General features: G+C 36.6%; 1 protein-coding gene across 1 annotated transcript; it reads left to right on the top strand.

Moving 5' to 3' along the window:
- The first annotated feature begins 4,770 nt into the window (after positions 1–4,770).
- Positions 4,771–5,371, top strand: LOC119511996 (integrin alpha-4-like). The gene is made up of 2 exons (XM_037806479.1): positions 4,771–5,182; positions 5,277–5,371. The coding sequence occupies exons 1-2, from the start codon at positions 4,771–4,773 to the stop codon at positions 5,369–5,371; spliced, it is 507 nt and encodes a 168-aa protein (XP_037662407.1).
- Positions 5,372–19,598: the final 14,227 nt, after the last annotated feature.

Genomic DNA, 19,598 nt, shown 5'->3' with positions numbered 1-19,598 from the left:
CAAGTGAACAAATAGCCAGGCTCCATAGGTACCATGTGGTGACTGCTTCAAAGCCTCAAAGCAGGGCAGTATTCTGAAGCCTTTAAGTACCTCCCCAGGGCAGATCAGATGGACTGTAAAGTGTGTCAAAATTCTGGTTCCCTACCTTTGTCATAATTATGTGGAATTTTCTTGTGAAGGAATATCCAGAGCTGTGAAGTATCCTGCTTCAGGAACAACAGTAACAGCATATTGATTCCACATTTTTCCAAAAGATGGAATTAGTAACTGACTAATTTCCCAAATTATCCTAACCTGTTTAACAGTAATCCAGAAGACAAATATGAATTTTTATGGATAATATTTTGTTTTTTTCTTTTTGAAGTCTATCAGTCCCTGAAACTTTATTTTTTCTTATTTATCTCCCCCACCCCCTTTTTTTAAACTCAGTTTTATTGAGATATAGTCACATACCATACAATCATCCAGGTATACAATCAACTGTTCACAGTACCATCATGTACTTGTGCATCCATCACCCCAATCTATCTTTGAACATTTTCCTCACACCAGAAAGAATCAGAATAAGAATAAAAAATAAAGGTAAAAAAGAACACCCAAATCATCCCCCCATCCCACCCCATCTTTCATTCAGTTTTTGTCCCCATTTATCTACTCATCTGTCCATACACTGGATAAAAGGAGTGTAATCCACAAGGCTTTCACAATCACACTGTCACCCCTTGTAAGCTACATTGTTATACAGTCGTCTTCAAGAGTCAAGGCTACTAGGTTGGAGTTTGGTAGTTTCAGGTATTTACTTCTAGCTATTCCAATACAGTAGAACCTAAAAAGTGTTATCTATATAGCACGTAAGAATGTCCACCAGAGTGAACTCTTGACTCCATTTGAAATCTCTCAGCCACTGAAGCTTCATTTTGTTTCATTTTGCATCCCCCTTTTGGTCAAGAAGATGTTCTTAATCCCACAATGCTAGGTCCAGATTCATCCCCAGGAGTCATATCCTGAATAACATATTTTTAAACAGCATTAGGTTACTGAATTCGTCAATTATCTGTGTAGCACAGGTTAGCCTTTTTCACTCTTTCCTATTTTCCTCTAAATTTTACTGAAATTGAAATATTTGTGCAATTGAACATTTAATTTTAACTTTTTAAATTATAAATTTTATGGTCATTATTTCTACGATGCCTTTTTTCATTGGATTAAATATTGAAGATGTTTATTTTGCCATGAAGGTTTACTTGGGCAACAAATTGAACCCTGAGAGAGTTTTAGCCATTGTTGTTTTTATTTGTTTATGCTTATATCTACCAATGACATCCATTATGCCTTTTCATGAGTGGCTGAGGTCAGCTCTGTCATGAGAAAATTGTAAGCAATCCTGTGAAGCAGAGTCTGAAAGAGAGAGAGAGGCAAAGACAAAGAAAACTTCAGTGAAGATGATCAAGGGATACTTACAGAGACACAGACACAGACAAAGCTAGGAGCCAAGCTTTCTCATGCACGCAAGAATCAGAACATCTTCATGATTAAAATGTTGCCTGGGTCAAAATGCTAGAGTCAGCCCATCCTGCTCCAGGAGTGCTAAATAATGTATAATTATACAGAGCAAAAGCTTTTGGATTCACAAAAGGCAGAACTCAAAAGCAAGTTTATTTTAGAAGAGGCTGTCAGTGGTTATACCCTAGACTAAATAAAGACATTACTTTATATGCGTTATGGATTGAATCGTGCCCCACCCCCCAAAAAAAGACATGCTCAAGTCCTAATCCCCGTTCCTGTAAATGCAAATTTATTTGTAAATAGGATCTTTGAAGATGTTTTGGTCCCCAACAAAGACATGTTCAAGTCCTAATCACTGATCCTGTGGGTGTCAACTAATTTGTAAAGAAGTCCTTCAGAGATTCCATTTGAATGAAGCCTTGAATCAGTGTGGTCCTTAATCCTATGGCTAAAGTCCTTTTATGAAAAGGAAATTCAGACATAGTCATTTCACAGAAACCAGAAGGAGAAGCCAGAGAAGGAGCGAGAGATTGTCATGTGACAAAGGATTGCCAGAAAGCAGACTGAGACTGCAGAATGCTACAGATGCTGGGAAAAATATGGCCTGGCAATATCCTGAGGTTGGACTTCTAGTCTCCAAAACTGTGAGACAATAAATTCCTATTAAGTCAATCTATTATGTGGTATTTTCATAGCAGCCTGGCAAATAGCCTGACAATGCTACTAGTTAAAATGGGGCCAAACTGGATTAGGGTGGGCTCCAATCTGGTATGACTGGCATCCTTATTAGGAGAAGAAATTTGGGAAGGGAGAAAGAGAGCGAGAGAGTGAGTGTGCACGTGGGAGCATCTTGTGACAGAGGCAGAAATCAAGGTATGTTCCCACAAGCCAAGGAATGCAATGGATTGCTGGCTAGCCACCAAAAGCCAGGGAGAGGCATGGAATGAATTCTTCTTTTAAAGAGGAAGTATGACCTTGCCACAACCTTGATTTCAGACTTCAAGCCTCTGGAACCATAATATAAATAATTTCTGTCATTTAAGCCAAATAGTTTCTGGTACTTGGTTACAGCAGCCTGGTAAAATATGATAGTATGTTTGGAAATCATGAGACAATGATTTACCCATGTATGTAGTTCACTTGTGAAACCAAAGAAAGATTAACTTGTCCTGGCCCTCAAAAAAGTTTTATGGATGATACAGGAAATGCCTCTGCCAAGAAATTTCTGCCTCTAAGAGCAGATTGTGGACACAGAAGAACAGGGATTTCCCCTTATTGCTTACATGTGAGAAGAAAATTAACACGACCACTTGAGGTGACTTTCCACATACATTTAAAACAGTCATTCAGTGGGGAATAAACAACAACAGCAGTAACAACAGCAACAGACAACTTTTTCTCTATTGCTCTGTACCTGATGCACACGCTTTTAAAACCACATCTACAGCTGTGCAGCATCTGAGGGACAAATAACTTGGCTAACAGCTTGCCAAACTTTGGTTAATTATCCTCTAACTGAAGGACTTTTTTGCTTTTCAAATCATTAAAAATTGTTTTTAGAGCGTTTTGGATCTCAAACACATCCTAAGGGGAAAATTTTAACATTCTTAAATTTTAGATGAATTATACAATGAATGGAATTTTGGGAGAATGGACCACTTTGATCCTTGCAAGCTTTACTGACTGCTCTCTTCTATTTATTCTTTATGTAGAAAAGTGTTTACAATTAAAGAGAAATTATATACAGAAGAAGCACCAGTGAAAGAAACCATGACTCCTTTCCTCTCAGTTTCAATAGAGCTCAATTTGCCACGTTAATCTTAAATAGCCCAATTTCATGCACAATTCACTTGAACATAAATTCTGTAGCAGAGAGGGCTTTTAATTGCTTCTTCTCGTATATGTAATATGTTATAGGAAAGTAAATACCTAGTTATCATAAGGTCTACTGCAGTAGTCTTTCAAATGACTATGAGACATTTAGCACTTTTCCAAATTATGATACCTACAACTTGTTCCTTCTCTGTCTTATACAGTTTGAATCAATCAGGTATTCCTACCATTGGGAAGAACCAAAGTGCAACCCTCTAATACTTCCACATCCACAAAACAAAACCTGTCAACCCCTAAAAGTGAGATATTTCTTTAGGAGACAGAGGTGAACTTCACAGTAATTCTGCTTCATCTTCTTTATGGTAAGTCTGGAGGAATATTTGAAAATGTGTTTCTGCATTTTATTTGCTCTCCATTAAAAATGAAGAAGGAGAAAAAGAAGGAGAAGAAACACTGAAACTGTGCATTTCTATGATGCTACAATGGAAAGTTATTTTTTGTGAGTATGTGTGACATAGTTAAGTAATAAAATCAAGTTTGGGTTATAGGGGGTGTATTAGTTACAGTTCTCTAGGGAAACAGAATCAACAAGAGATATCTATAAATATAAGCTATTATAAAAGTGTCTCATGCAACTGTGAGTATGCAAGAGTCCAAATTCCGTAGGGCAGACAGCAAACTGACAACTCCAGTGAAGATGTTTGATGAGCTCCTTAGGCAGTGAACTGGCAACTGCGATGAATGTGTTCAATGAACTCCTCAGGAAATGCTTTGCTGGTTAGCTGAAGAAGAAGTGAAGATCCTCTATCTGTCTCACTTAAAAGTCTTCTACTAATTGGATTAAATCCAGCTGATTGAATTCTCTCATTGTGGAGGACACACCCTTCGCTGATGTAAAGAGTCACAGCTGCAGCCAATTGATGATTTCATAAACCAGCCTTCTGGTTTATTAACCAGCCACAAATGTCCTTGCAGTAATGGTTAGGCCAGTGCTTGCTTGACCAGACACCCGGACACCATCACCTGGCCAAGTTGACACATGAACCTAACCATCACAGGGGGGAAAATGTCATCTTTTATCCCCACCTCTGGCATGAATTCATGATGTAGCCTCAGGAAATTCCTCCTTAGTTTCAGTTTCCTAATTGCAGAAAGTGAAAGGGTTGGCTGCAATAATTTCTAAAATTAATTTAGTCAACTTAATTAAAAGGTACTAGCTATGCTGCTATTTCTAGGCAAAGTAGTTTTGAGCTTGGTGACTATTAGCTCATTCCATGTATTTCCAACACACCCTCTAAGAAAACAGAAAAGTGTGCTGGTTTGAAGCTGTTAAGTACCCCAGAAAAAGCTATGTTCTTTTAATCCATTCCTGTGGATGCAGACCTGTTGTGGGGGGAACTTTTGGTTAGATTATTTCAATTGAGATGTTCCATGGAGACCCTGAAAGACATATTCAAGTTCTTGTCAAAGACGGATAAGAGGCTACTGTATTGCATAAAAGCTGATCCACATTGTTTAAATTTCTTATGCAATTTTGGAAAGAAGGAAAGTGTAAAAGAAGCCAGTGTTCACATACAGTTGGAAGGCCGGCCAGCTGTCTTTGAAGTGGATGAGACTTCGGCACTCGAGTTTGAAATAAGAACAGTAGCCTTTCCAGAGCCAAATCCAAAAGTTATCGAATTAAATAAGGATGAGAATGTTGCATATGTTCTACTAGAAGGACTGCCTCATCAAAGATCCAAACGTCTCTTCACTCTGCTGATTATTTCAAATAGCTTGCTACTTGGACTTATTGTACTTTTATTGATTTTGTATGTTATGTGGAAGTCTGGCTTCTTTAAAAGTGAGATATTCCTTTAGGAGACAGAAGTGATGTTCACAGTAATTCTGCTTCATCTTCTTTTTGGTAAGTCTGGAGAAATATTTGAAAAGTCTAGAGAAATCTGTCTTGCAAGAAGAAAATAGAAGACGCAGTTGCAGTTATGTGAATAGTAAAAGCAATAATGATGATCGAAGACTTCTTTCAAATTGAGAGATCTAATAGGAGACTCAGGTTCTACCAAGAAAACTCGAATTTTGCTCAGACTTCTTCCATGTATTTCTCTTATTCTTGACCTTGTGACATATTACATCTTAATGCAAGTGAAAACTCCAAGCAATGATTGGTCTTTGAAAGAAAATAATTGCAAAAATAATATTAATATTTAATGTATCCAAAAATAGTCTTTCATCTCAAAGAATCTTGAAATAGCCATGTATCTGAAATTAAACGACTTCATTGGAGAAGTCTTGAGGTTGCCATCTTTACTTTCAAAGAAATATTATTTACTATATGTGTTCACCTTTGTAAAATAATACTGGACAATAATTGCTTTCAAATACATCTTTGAGACTTGTTTGGAATATGTTCTCTAAAAACCTTTATTTGTAACTTTTCTTTTGATTCAACAATCATTTATTTGGCCATCTATGAATATTATGGACTTGATGAGCAAACTTAAGTTCAAACCAGTGTACAAGTTAGGACTGAATGGAAGTTTTCTGGATAATTGTTTATATGGCTATGGATTTTTTTTCTCTTTCTGTACATACATATATGTTTTTAAAAGAATATGTATTTGGATAGGTGTAAATATATTAGTCCCCCTATAACAAAACTTTATCAAGGTTACCAAGGAGTATTTTCAGAGAAACCCTATTTAATCAAATTTTTATTTGTTTATAAAAACAATAGTACTTAAGTATTCTAATTTATATTCTGAAACAGCAGATTTTGAATGTTGCAGTTTAGCTAATATTTGAAATAGAAATACACTGATGCATGTAGTGGAATATGGAAAACTGTACCTCACCAATGATTTAAAAAACCAAAGCTGTGTAAAAACAATGATTAGTAGCCAATAATTCATACAAATCATACACTGCATATAATATTATCCTCAAATTAAGTAAACATGCAAGTATTTGGATATACCTTTTCCTCTTCAATATAAGTATTAATTTTGTATTTATCAGGTCTATCAAAATACTATTTTAAATGGGGACACAAAATTCATAAATTTAACTATAAGCTAAAGAATACTGATTTGGCTTGTATACAATGAATATAAATTTGACATAAATTTCTATACAGTATGTTCGTGATAATGAAATATGTTTTAAAGTGTTTTGTTGCTATTGTTATGTAATATTCTACTTTATAATGAACTGAATTCTTTCTGGATTTTAAACAATTTATCTTTAAACGTATTTTCATTTGCAAATACAATCATTTGTAATATTTATTTCATGAATATGAATTAAATGCTAATAACGAGAATATAATTTCATCTGGATTGTCCTACATCTGTTTTTGTTTAATAAATTTGTGGCAACATTAAAAAAAACAACCAACATTTGAGTGACACGGCCACTTCCTTGAAAGCTGCAGTAGCATGGCCATGACTACTGGGAGTCCTTATATACTGTTCTCTTTCCAGGTCAAATTTCAGTGTAAGCCTGAGGAATAGAGATATTCTTCACAGTCTCCTTCTTGAGCTTCCATCACATACAATTATAATGTCAATAGATTGCAAGTGGTAGCATTTTTATCCTTCAAATAGATATAACCTTGGACTCTCATTAGAATATCAGGTCTTTGTCACATTGATGGTAGAAAAATAAGAAAAAGAAAAAGAATAACTTAAGGCTTCTTATCCCAGGTGTGATGAGCATTGCTGACATTTTTGTTGTGCTAGAAAAGCACAGCAGAAGGACACATGGCAGCAGCAGGGAACTCCTACAACTATCTTGACAACTAGCTACTTTGACAGTTTCTCTGTGAGTCCCAGCTGTGACCAAGGTAAATGGAATGATGTTACTTTGACACTGCAGATGCTCCATTGGCAGGTGGAGGTCTGTGTGATCCTCAGGAAGACAAAATATATAATATTTCAAAGAGGGACCAACTCCTACCATATCAATACCTATACATCTTTAGTGAGTTGACTGATAAAAACAAAGTCTTAATTCACTATTTGGAAGGGATAGAGTTCCCCAAGTGGCAATGCATTCCTCCTCAGTTTTACCAGAAGCAGACCGAGACTAAAACAGACAGATGTTTGGGAATTAAATATCTCAGACGGTTTCCTGCATTTTTTTATAGCTGCATATGAGTTCATAGTTTTCTAAACACATTCCAAGTTAATGGACAAAGAAGGTGATTTACAGTCAATTACTGAAAGATGCAGTCAGAGGAGAGCTGAGCAGTTACTTTAGGCTAGTTAAGAGACGATAATAATGGACAATTATTTGGAAGCTATAAATACTGAAGCAAGAGAAGAGGCATTTAATAGGGCATAAAAGAATACAATAACGAGAAATGAAATAATGCTTAGAGCCTGGCTATTATATCAAGAATAACTACATGACATTAAAAGCGCCTAAGGAATTGAATGCTCTCATGAGGTAGCCTGCAGAAAGCTCACTCTTGCCAAGTTTGCCATTGAACTCAGAGAATGGAACAAATAAAGGATTGAATAATACAAGAAAAGCAGATTTGTAGGTGGTGTCTTAACCAGCAGGGCTCAGAAACAATTTGCAATGTAGATTAATTATTTGACTATAAACTTTATGATCTGTGCCTACCCTTGGAAAAAAAAAAAAGTTTATTATCTCCTGACCTCTTCTTTTACAGTCTTTCTCTGTTGCAACCATCTGAGTAGGCAGCCTGATCTCTCAAACTGTCCCCGTAATTCCTGTCTTGTTGCCCCCACCCTGCACCAACTTTAGCTTTTCTTCTTTCAGTTTCCATTTAAAATATTAAAAAACTAATAGATAGTGAAGTGTTAATGATTGATAGTGCTCAATATTGATTTTAACAAGGGCCACCTGCACACCAAGCTATAGCCTAGAGTAATGAGTCTACCAAAGGAAACCGCAGACACTGCTCGGTCAACAGTAAATGTCACTCTTCACTGCAGCAGACACCCCATAGGTGACCGGTTCCACAGATTACCTCTATAAGGACCCAAATTACCAGCTAGATATTTCAACTCTTAGTTTACTGGGTATTAATAAAAAATGTTTAGTTTTGAGTATGAATTTCCCTTGTTGAGGGAAAGAAGTATTGGGGCAACATTTAATAGTAGGTTAAATGTGAGCAGTTCTAACTAGAATAGTTAAAAACAGTTCTGTGGTGAAGTAAATGAGATCATTCAAGTATTACCATTATTTCTGTGAAAATGGAAAACTACAAAGCAACTCAGAATCCCAGAAACAAGACATTCCAGATAGAGAGTTGGCAATTACATATTTATTTTCAGTTGAGATTGGCTTAGACTTCAGGAGATGAAGTTAAAGGAAGTTGATAACGGCAACACGTGTTTTAGGTTTTCTAAGCACAACCTCCATGCGTAAGCAGTTGTAAGATGATTCTTTTTGTAATTAAAGATTCATCAAAGAAAAATACACACAAAGTTGTTATAAGGCAAATAGTAATAGAAGAGTGAACATTTTTATGAACATTGATTTTAAAAAGCTAAAAATAATAACAGCAATAGACAAAGGATATGGAATTGTAAAAATACTAGACGCTTTAGGATTTGTCTAAACTTAATAAAACTTTTTGAAATTCTGTACAAAAAGAAATTCTGTACAAAGCCAAGGTTAAATTATTCCTAGAGAATTTGACTCTGAGTACCTAGAATTCAACTTTAACCTTCAGCGTCTATTTATGTAATTAAATCTTGTTATCTAAAAACTGCCAATCTTGAAAAGTTGTCCCACGAAACTAAGGTAGGAAGTTGAATGAGAGTTGCTCAAGAATCTACACCCTTCCAAGGGGTTGGAGAAATGCTCAGCTGTAGGTTTAAGTGTGTAATGTGAGGTGTCTTAGGTGTTCTTTTAAAGGGAAAAAATATACACTTAAATGTTCCCTCCTGGAGAGAAAGAAGATTTTGACTAGAGGGAAAGAGCAATCATGTTTTAAGACTTGTCACCATGACCCGCTGTAGTTTCCACAGCAAGAAAGTGAGACTTTCAATGAGGAATCAATCTCTTTGTGGGAATTTGTTTACTAGTACCACATATGTAAAACTTCTCTTATGTCAATTCTGATCCGTTTTTATATTAGAGACCTATGAGAAAAGTAGACTTTAGAAGAGTATTTTCTCTCTCCTAAGCCCTTTGTCTAGTCATAAAGGGAACAATAAAAATAAATTTATGCATAGTTAAGTGGAGATTAGACTCTCTGATATTGTCATATCATACTGTCATAACACACCTGCATATCATACCTGTCACATTATATCCACATCCTTGTAAAAATTAGCTGTTTTGTTTTTCTTTCTCTCCTTTGCCATTTTAGACTGATTCAGTCTCTCCTGAATTCCTTTGAAAACATTAAACTTATTTATCCTCAGGTTATGTTTGAACAGTAAACCCTAAAGAAACCTATTATTTTCTTGCTAATGATTCTGATGCTGGTTTTAATGTAGCACTATAGTTCGTTATAAATGAAAGACAAGTTAAGAGGTTTTCTTTGTTTGAGAAATAAAGACAGTATGAAGTTAAAACCAGGGAAAGAGGAGTAATAGAAGATGATGAAATACCATAAACCCAGTTGCTCATCCTGGGGATTTTTGGGGGAGAGGGACGGCAGGCCACTGCACACACAGGGTGGGGTTGTGGAACTAGAAAAAGACCATTTTGGGAAACCCGACAATGAATGTTCTCACCAATACTTAATGATGGGTATCTGAAAAGGCAGACTATGGTTTAAGTATTACTCACAGTGTTGAGAATAAAGATGTAGGTTTATTTTCCCTGTCTGTCCTATTCCCATGTCCATAATAATACTACATTTGAAAGAAGTTAGGTCAATTTGACATTTCAAACATGTAAGCCTGCTCCTCTGGGAGATATGGTCAATGCTCTGAGGCCAAGATGGCCTTAACTTCCCTTTAGCTTGACTGAACTTCTTCCTGACTCCAGGCTTCTGATCTCCCTCTCCCCCCAAGTGTCTGATAGGAGCTTGCCAAGGAGTGCCTTATCACCCTCTTCCCTCTCCAGACCCTTACAAGTTTCAGATGACCTAATGACACCAAAAGAAAACATTCCAAACCAAATGACCCAATGGCAAATTTAGGAAATTACTCCAGTGATCAACACCTCACCCCTGCTTAACGTCCTCCTGGTGCTTTTCCACCAGTCCACCCCAGCCCTTAAAAACCCTGCTGTCCTATGTCTCCACAGAGTTAGATTCTAATCTCTGTCTCCTGCTGCAGTAGTCTTTGAATAAAGTCATACTTGTCTGTTTAACATTGCCCAGTACAATTTTTCCTTTGACATGTGTGTGTGTGTGACAACTAACCTTCCATCTATCTTGCCTCACTTTCTTCTCATACTCTTTTAAATAGGTTTCAGAGTCCTATGACTTGGAGACTTTCCAACCAACATATAATTGCTGTTGATGACTGGTCTCCAGTTTTGAAACAGAATCTATTTGCTCCTGATGTTTCATTCTGGCATCATACCAGTAGATGCAGGGTCATTATGAGGCAAGCTTCAGCAGTGGCTAGATGGAATCTGCTAACTTATTATCTCTTCAATAAGTAAGTTTCATGATGACTTATCTTTGTTGCTCACATGAAAGTCGAGGTGGAGAATCAGCTAAGAAATATGGGTAAATTCAAGGACATCAGTTCTGATAGAGTTTGGTGCTAATGACAGCTTGGGAAGTGTTGAACATATATAACCTTCTCCACATATATAACTGTTTGAGCAGATATTTCTAGTTGGGGGCAAGCTTTAGAGACGATAAATGAAAGTGATGAATTGCGCAAATACAACTACCTGAAGTACTTCCGAAAGCAAGTTGATCCAAAATCCTTCCACCCTCAACCCACACTAAGTAAATTCTGTCTGGGAATCTTTACACTGAAAAGCACATTTCCCAGAAATGTATCCCTGATCAGAAAAAGGAAACTATCCCAATGTGCTTCAAAGAAGTCAAGATCTGCCAGAGCAGAGCGTAAAAGTAATTTCTCTGAGCACCTGTTGGGATCTATGAATGTAACTCAAAAGTTAATGAGGAAACTGTACCTACAATGCAATATTGCTGAATTATACACTGAAATGGTTAAAATGGGAAGATTTCAGTTATATATATGATACTACAATAAAAAGTTAAAAAGAAAGAAGAAGGTAATAAGGAATAGATAGAAGAGGATTGGATGGGGTGAGGTACACAGCGAGAACCTGGAGGCAGAAGCACTGCTGGGTGGCACAATTCAAGAGGGCCCTATCAAATGTCTCTGTGAAGGTCACTCTCTAGAGCACATCTCCATGAAATAATAAATATGAATTGTACTTCTAGAGGTGTCTGTATAATTTTCATAGATGCTAAAATAAATACCATACAATGAGTTGACTTAATAACAGGAAGTTATGGGAATTTATTGGTTCATGGTTTCAGAATCTAACTGGAGATCTTTTGGATTCCTTGGCTTTTCTATCACATGGCAATGCAGATAGTAATTTCTTTTTTCTCTTCCTGGTTCCCTTGACTTCCAACTTCTGGATGCTCCCGTTTGGCTTCTCCTTTTTGTGCCCAATTTCCTTTGCTTATAAGGACTTCAGCCATATTGGATTTAAATGTTCACCCTCATTCAGTCTGGGCACATCTTAACTGATAGCATCTTCAATGGTCCTATTTATAGATGGGTTCACACCCACAAGGCAGGGGTTGGCATCTGAACATGCCTTTGGTGGTGGACATGATTTGATCCCCAACAATGTCTATTTGGTTAGCCTGGGAACCTGAGGCCCTGATGGGAAAGGGTTTTTTTTTTTTTTTTTTTTCACACACACACACACACACACAAATATGCACATTCCTGGAGAAATGCATACATTTTCCGTTAGTGTATGTGCTGGTTTGAATGTATTATGTCTCCCAGAAAAAGCCATATTCTTTGATGCAGTCTTCTGGGGCAGATATTTTGGTGCTGATTACATTTGCATGGAAATGTGCCCCACCCAACTGCAGGTGATAACTCTGATGAGATATTTCCATGGAGGCATGGCCCCACCCATTCAGGGTGGGACTTGATCAGTGGAGCCATATAAATGAGCTGACATGCAGAGGGAACTCAGTGCAGCTGTGAGTGACATTTTGAAGAGGAGCTGCAGCCAAGAGGGACACTTTGAAGAATGCACAGAAGCTGAGAGAGTAGCTGCACATGAGAGACAGTTTGAAGACAGCTGTTGAAAGCAGACTTTTGCTCTGGAGAAGCTGAGAGGACAAACGCCCCAAGAACAACTGAGAGTGACATTTTTGAGGAACTGCAGCCTAAAGAGGAACATCCTGGGAGAAAGCCATTTTGAAACCAGAACTCTGGAGCAGATGCCAGCCAAGTGCCTTCCCAGCTAACAGAGGTTTTCTGGACACCATTGGCCATCCTCCAGTGAAGGTACCTGACTGTTGATGTGTTACCTTGGACACTTTATGGCCTTAAGACTGTAACTGTGTAACCAAATAAACCCCTTTTTAAAAAAGCCAACCCGTTTCTGGTGTTTTGCATTCCAGCAGCATTAGCAAACTAGAACAGTGTGTATTAGATTCTAAGGGATTTCGTCCATTGAATGTGCTCTGCCATGGTTATTGCTTCCAGCTATTGTTCTTTCTGTTGTCAGTTATTAAAAAAAAAAAAAAAAAAAAGTACTGTGTTATAAAAGAAACTTCCAGGGAATTCCCTTCTTAAAATTGTTGAATGATTCAGTAACAGTAGGGTGATCTTTGATAGTGAAACATGACAGAATCTTTCTGCTTTCAATTGCCACACTGGTCTTCATGTTTGGTCGCTCTGCTTTTGAAACAACAGACACAGGGAAATCAGGATTACTGGAAGAGAGCTTTGTATTAAATGTTCAGTCAGTCAAAAGACAAATATTTATTTTCTACTCTTTATGAAACTAACACAATAATTTTTTTTTCAGAAGTTGCTTTTGAAATATAGAACTTTTATATGATGATGGGAAGAAACCCAGTTGATACATAGGGCCAAAGCAACAAGTATTGGTCATTAAGAGGTACAGCAGTGGAGAGAATTACAGATTCAATATAGCTCTCAAGTATCCCAGCGGAAGCAATTCGGTCTTTAATAGACTTTGGCATTGAAAAATTTATAAGCATCAACAATTTTAGATATATGTAATTGGTTAATATCTCTGTATCTCTATATCTCTATAACTATCTATCTATCTGTCACCTATCAATTGATCATCTATCTAGACTAGCACCAGAATTACACAGAGGGGAGAAAGTTGGATATGTAAGTATTAGAAGCTTATGTTGTACAGAAACAGAAAAAGAAGCTGAAATTCCACTTCCAAGTCTGGGTCAGAGAGTGCTAAATGGGATAGTTAGGTGTTCCAGGAACCTATTGCTGCATAAAAACTGTCCCCAAATTTATTGGCTTAAAAAAACCCTTTTATTGCATCTCATGGCTTTGTTGGTCAGAGAGTCAGACAGATCTCAGCTGGGTGACTCTTCTATGTTCATCAACTGATGTTTGCCACTCAGATTCAGAGGCAGATGGGCTAGACTGGAGGCCTCAAGACGGCTAATTCATGTGTCTGCACCTTGGTGGGCAGGCTGGAAAGTAGGATTCAGTGGGATGGTTTTCCAGAGCACCTTCACATGGCCTCTCCAGTATAGTTGTCTCAGGATGGTCCAGCTTCTTACGTTGTAGTTTAGGCCTTTCAAAGAGAACATTCTAAGAAAACCAGGAGGAAACAGAAATGCTTTTTGTGTCTTAGCCTCAGAAATCTCATCTTGTCACTTCCTCTGTATTCTGTAGGTCAAGGTCATCACTAAAACCAAGCCAGATTAAAGGAGAGGTGCAGAATCCATTTCTGCATAAAAGAAATGGCAAAGAATTTTCTGTCAGCACAAATCTGCCACATAATGCTACCCATACAAAAACTAATTCAGTTTGACAAATATTACCAACTCTTTCCCTACATCTTATTTTCAGAAATCTTATTTCCACAGCACAAGAAACAGGTTATTAAGCAATCTGACCATCTTATCTAAATCATGTTTCTTAAAATGTATTTTCATACAACACAAAGAGTGAACTCTAATGAAAAATATGGACTACAATCAATAATATAATTATAATAATATTGGTTCATCAGTTGTGACAAAGGTATCACATTATTGCAAAATGGTAATAACAGGGAAAACTCTGTGTGTGTGGGGGGGGGGCTATTTTCTGCATGATATTTCTGTAAACCTACAACTGCTTTAATAAAAAATAAATTGAAAAGATTAAAATGTGTTCTCAGGGAACTTGGTTCATTTTTCAATATTTATAGGATACTCGGATCTCAGGATTGAATAGGAATTTAGAGTCAATCCTCAGTTCCTGGATTCAATTACCATCTCAATTAACACTAAGTGCAGGTTTGAACTTCAAGTAAAGCAAAAGAAAACCAGCCAGCTCCTGTGATGATTGCCCTATTTTTTTTTTTTTTCCTGTACTCATTAAATGTGCAAGGGTATGACCCATAAACCTCCTCCATAATTGACGGGTTTGCTTTAGGAATAGAGTTACTTTGCAACTTCAGCAATAGAACTTCAAATAGCTTGGGGACAGAGGTTGTGATCTGAAGTTCAAGGAACACACTTCTGCAAAGCTTAATTGTGATATATTTGAGACTCAGCGGGGGTGCTAAAGTAGCCTGCAGTTGCTAAAAAGATAGTCAAATTTCTGGAAACAGCTGGCAGAACCTATGTTAAAACTATGCAGAGGCTCATATAAGATGAATAATGAGAAAAAACTTCATGTGAAGAGTATAAAAAGAAAAACTGATGCTTAAATATTGGACTATTTGTCCCAGAATGAAGCAGGAAAAAAAGAGGGGAGAACCAAGGCAGAGAGAGGTACACTAGAGACATACATTATACACAGAAAATTGTGCATGTAGGGTAATGCAGCCACCTCAAGTCCTCTTTGAAATGAAATGGGGAATAAGTTTATTGATGAATAAAAGTAAATTGTTCAAAATGTTCATAATAGGGAAAACTCTGTGTGTGTGTGTGTGTGTGTTAGGGAGGGGGGTTGTAGTAGGTTGATTTACGTGCACCCCCAAAAAACCCTGTCTTTAATCTTAATCCATTCCTGTGGATGTGAACCCATTAAGCAGAACCTTTTGGAGGTATTTTTTTAGTTAAGTTATGACCCAATTTAATAAGGTTGGGCTTTAATTTGGAATACTAGAGTCCTCGGTAAGCAGAATAGAATTCAGGCATAGAGATGGAAAGGCACAAGAAGAAGTTGAAAGTCAATGGAACCCAGAAAAGAAAAGAGAAGATGCTGCTATGTGCACTGTCATAGGACAGAAAAACTGAGGAACCAACAAGACATCTGTGTATGTATGTGTGGATTGATGAGAGAGAGAGAGAGAGAGAGAGACAGAATTATTACAAGGAATTGGCAAGACCAAATTGCCAAGGGCAGGCCAGAGTCTGTGATGAAGAAGAGTGATGAAGTCTTGAGTCTGAACTCCTTAGGCTGGAATCTCAGGAAGGAATGGAAGGTGTAGTGTTGAGGCAGAATTCCTCCTTCTTGGAGCCTTCAGTTCCTTGCATTTAAGGTCAACAACTGATCAGATGAAACCCACCTATATTATCCAGGGGAATCTCCTTTCCTTAAAGTCAACTGATTGTAAATGCTAATTCCATCTACAAAATATCTCCACAACAATATGTACACCGGTGTTTAATCAAACAACTGAACACCGTAGCCAAGCCAAGTTGACTCATAAAATTATCCATCACAATTACTTATTGTGGATCAAAAAGATTACATATACCTTCAGAGGAGGCAAACATATTTTTATCCTTTTAAAGCAGAAAAATAAAACAAAATTTCTCTACTTAAAAGTCTCAGATTGCTGGACTCAATTGTCAAAGTATTTTAAGATAAATGTCAAAAATGTCAGATGATATCAATGAAGATTTCCTTAAGGCATCAAAATAATTATTGAAACACTATTTTTAAATTTTATTTTCTCAACTTTTTACTAATAACACATTGTCAAATAGTAACATGAATTGTCAGGTGATAATATCAAAAACAAGAATTATCATGTTGTTAGTTGTAAAAACTGAACTGAATTGTGAAAGACTACCAAAAACCTACAATTTATGATTTACCTGTGAACTAAAATTGATGGATGAAGAGAATTGCCAAGATATTCTGGTAGCCAGCCTCCAAGATGGCCCTTGTTTATTTCCCCCCTATATTGGATAGGGATGTCTTGCATAACTAATAAAATATTGCAAATATGATAGGGTGTGTCTTTCAAACTATTTCTTAAAAAAAATTACACCTTCCATCTTGTTCTCTTAGATCACAAGCTATGGCATTACGCCTGTTGCCAAGTTGTGGGAACACTTAAATGACCCTGTGGAAGGTCCACCGGGAAAGGAACTGTGTCCTTCTGACAACAGCCATGCGAATGAGCCATCTTGGAATCAGTTCCTCCAGCACCATTCAGAACTTCAGATGGCTTCAGTCCTGACTCACACCTTAGCTGCAAACTCACAAGACACAGTGACCCAGAAATAATTAGCTATGCAACTCCTGAATATGGCCCAGTGAAACTGTATGAAATTGTAAATGTGTGTTGTTGCTCTTTGATTTTAGGTTGTAGAGTAAGTTTTAAATTTTTGAGTAAGTTTTTAAGCTACATTCAAAAACTAGCAGAGTACCCATTGATGTTATAAGATTAAATCAAGCACTTCAATGGCTGAGTAGTTGTGAAAATCACCCAATATTCTGAGTCGCAGTTTCCTTAAATACAAAATGAAAGGTACAGTTTGATGATCTCTAAGATCCCTTCCATCTGTATATTTATGAGTGTTTCTGAGTTTATGAGACTGTCAGTGTTAGGTTAATCAGGCCCAATTATCTGATTTGAACACTGAAGGAAAACTACTGTTTGATTATTCATTGTTATCTTAATTTTATTTAAAATATTCAAAAGATAATAGAAAATTTTAAAATGTGGACTTATTTAGCGAGCTAACTTATCTTGGAATCATTTTGTAATTGACAGGTCTGTTGTGGAACAGAAATTGTATACTGTGTATGATCTAATGACCAGAGAAGTAAGGGGAAACAAGTTATTGTAAGAGATGTTCTTAAGTCTGGCTGCACATTTGAATTACTTGTAGAGTTTTCTAAAAAACACCAATGCCCAGGTCTATCTCTGACCAATTAAATCAGAATTTCTGATAATGGAGTCAGTGGATAAGTAATATTTTTATACTCTCCACAGCTAATTCCAATTTACAGCCCGTGTTGAACCGCTTAAGCACTGGTGGGGAGTAATTAGTCACCAGATTGAAGAGAGAAGTTTCTAGTGGGTCCTCTGTGGACAGAGAATAAGGACACTCAGAAGCTCTGCCGGGCTCTTCCCCCTTGGAGTAAGAACCAGAGGCTCTGGTCACTCAGAGCTCATTAACAGAAAGCTGTTCAACTGCCTAAATATGGATAAGCTAAACAGCTAATTAAAATATTCCCAGCAAGAGTGGAGAAGAAAGCCTGAGAGGTTAGTATTCACCAGGCTTTTGTAATTATTAGTTAAGAATGATAAATTAAACCAAGAAAATGCTAGGCATTGAGTGTACAAATGAATATATAACTTTGGGGGTAGGTGACAGGGCATTGCCTGGGTGCTGGGATACTTATTATTAAAAAAAGAAAAAGTAGTTCTTATACAGTCATTTGGAAAGTATTCTTTTCTTAAATTAAGAGTTTATTTTCTAACAACAACAACAAACTGTATAGGTCAGCTTTTTTGGTCTGATCTTACTGTCTCTAAAGCCCACAGTGCCATCTGCCACAGCCTTGAATATGCAGGTATAAAATCTTAGTAACTTTCCAAATGCCATTAGAAGTTAAGTGCTTCACAGAGCAAAAATATCATTTTAAAAATTAAAATTAAAAATAAAAGTTCAAAATTTTCTTCAAAATAAGAATTAACTCACAAATCAAAAAGAAAATAGATTCTACCAATAAAATATATGGGTAAAAGACATGAGCAGATCATTGAGAAAAGAAAAAAATGATCAATAATTACATAAGATGTTCAAGCTCATAAGTAAATAAAAGTTTGCCATCTGTAAGATTAGCAATTTTTTTAAACAACTACCTAAATTAATGATATCTGTCACTTCCATCCACTTCAGGGAGTTAAATTTTACAACTGGGACAGTTTAGCACCCTGTATTTAAATTCTACATGTGCAAATGTATTCAAACATAAAATTATATTCTGGGAATTTATTTTTAAAATATAAGTAGCTAGGTACAAAAAATAACTATCTCCAAGGAAACCTATTTCATCATTGTTTTAATGCAGACAATTGGAAAATGCCTTAAATGGCATTATGAAGGGATAAGTATTATAGCACATCTATAAAGCAGGTGTGAGAGTACAACACATTTATAAAATGGAATATTATTCAGCCATTAAAAATAGCGATAATGAATATTAACTGAACTTATTATTAAAGGAGAAGAATCCAAGTTATATCAAGTCATGGGTAGTGGGAGTCTGAACATACAAACAGGTAATGGCCAGACCTACAAACCTCTATAGCAACCAGCTTCCCCAACCTTCAATCAGAGCATACCTGAAAACTTTTTCTCCCCACTATAAAGCTTTCCCACTCTCCTGCCTTTTGCCTACCTTTGTGTCTCTGCTAAATTGTAGTTGATGGTGGCTCGCTCCCTTGCTATGGCAAGTCCTGAGTAAAGAGCCTTGTTGCTTCTGATTTTGGTGGTCTTTGCTTGCTTTCACAATAACATAATTCCATGTATTTAAATTTTGTGGGTGTTTGTGTGAGGAAGCTCTATTTCTGGATGTACGCTTGGGGAGATACCTGAAAGCTAGCCACTGAGATATTAAACTTGCTTATCTCTAGGTGGTGGGATATGAGCTTTTTTTTTTTTTTACTTCCTTTGTAGCATTTTGCCTTTGAATTTTTTCAATGGGCACATGTAACATATAAATAGAAAAAAATTGCTTTAAGTGCACAAAGCAGTTTACCATTATGTTTAGCATTATTAAAATAAAGAATTCCACTTACATAAATATAGAAAGCATAAATATTTCTATCAATATATGACATATATGATGATGCTTGGTTGGTTGGACTTTTCCCTTTATTCAATCATTCTTTAAAATAAATTTTCCATATTA

Source organism: Choloepus didactylus, chromosome 2 (genome assembly GCF_015220235.1).
Source record: "Choloepus didactylus isolate mChoDid1 chromosome 2, mChoDid1.pri, whole genome shotgun sequence".
In the NCBI taxonomy this organism is placed as follows: Eukaryota; Metazoa; Chordata; class Mammalia; order Pilosa; family Megalonychidae; genus Choloepus; species Choloepus didactylus.
The sequence above is the reverse complement of the archived record's forward strand: the minus strand, read 5'-3'. Positions and strand labels throughout refer to the sequence as shown.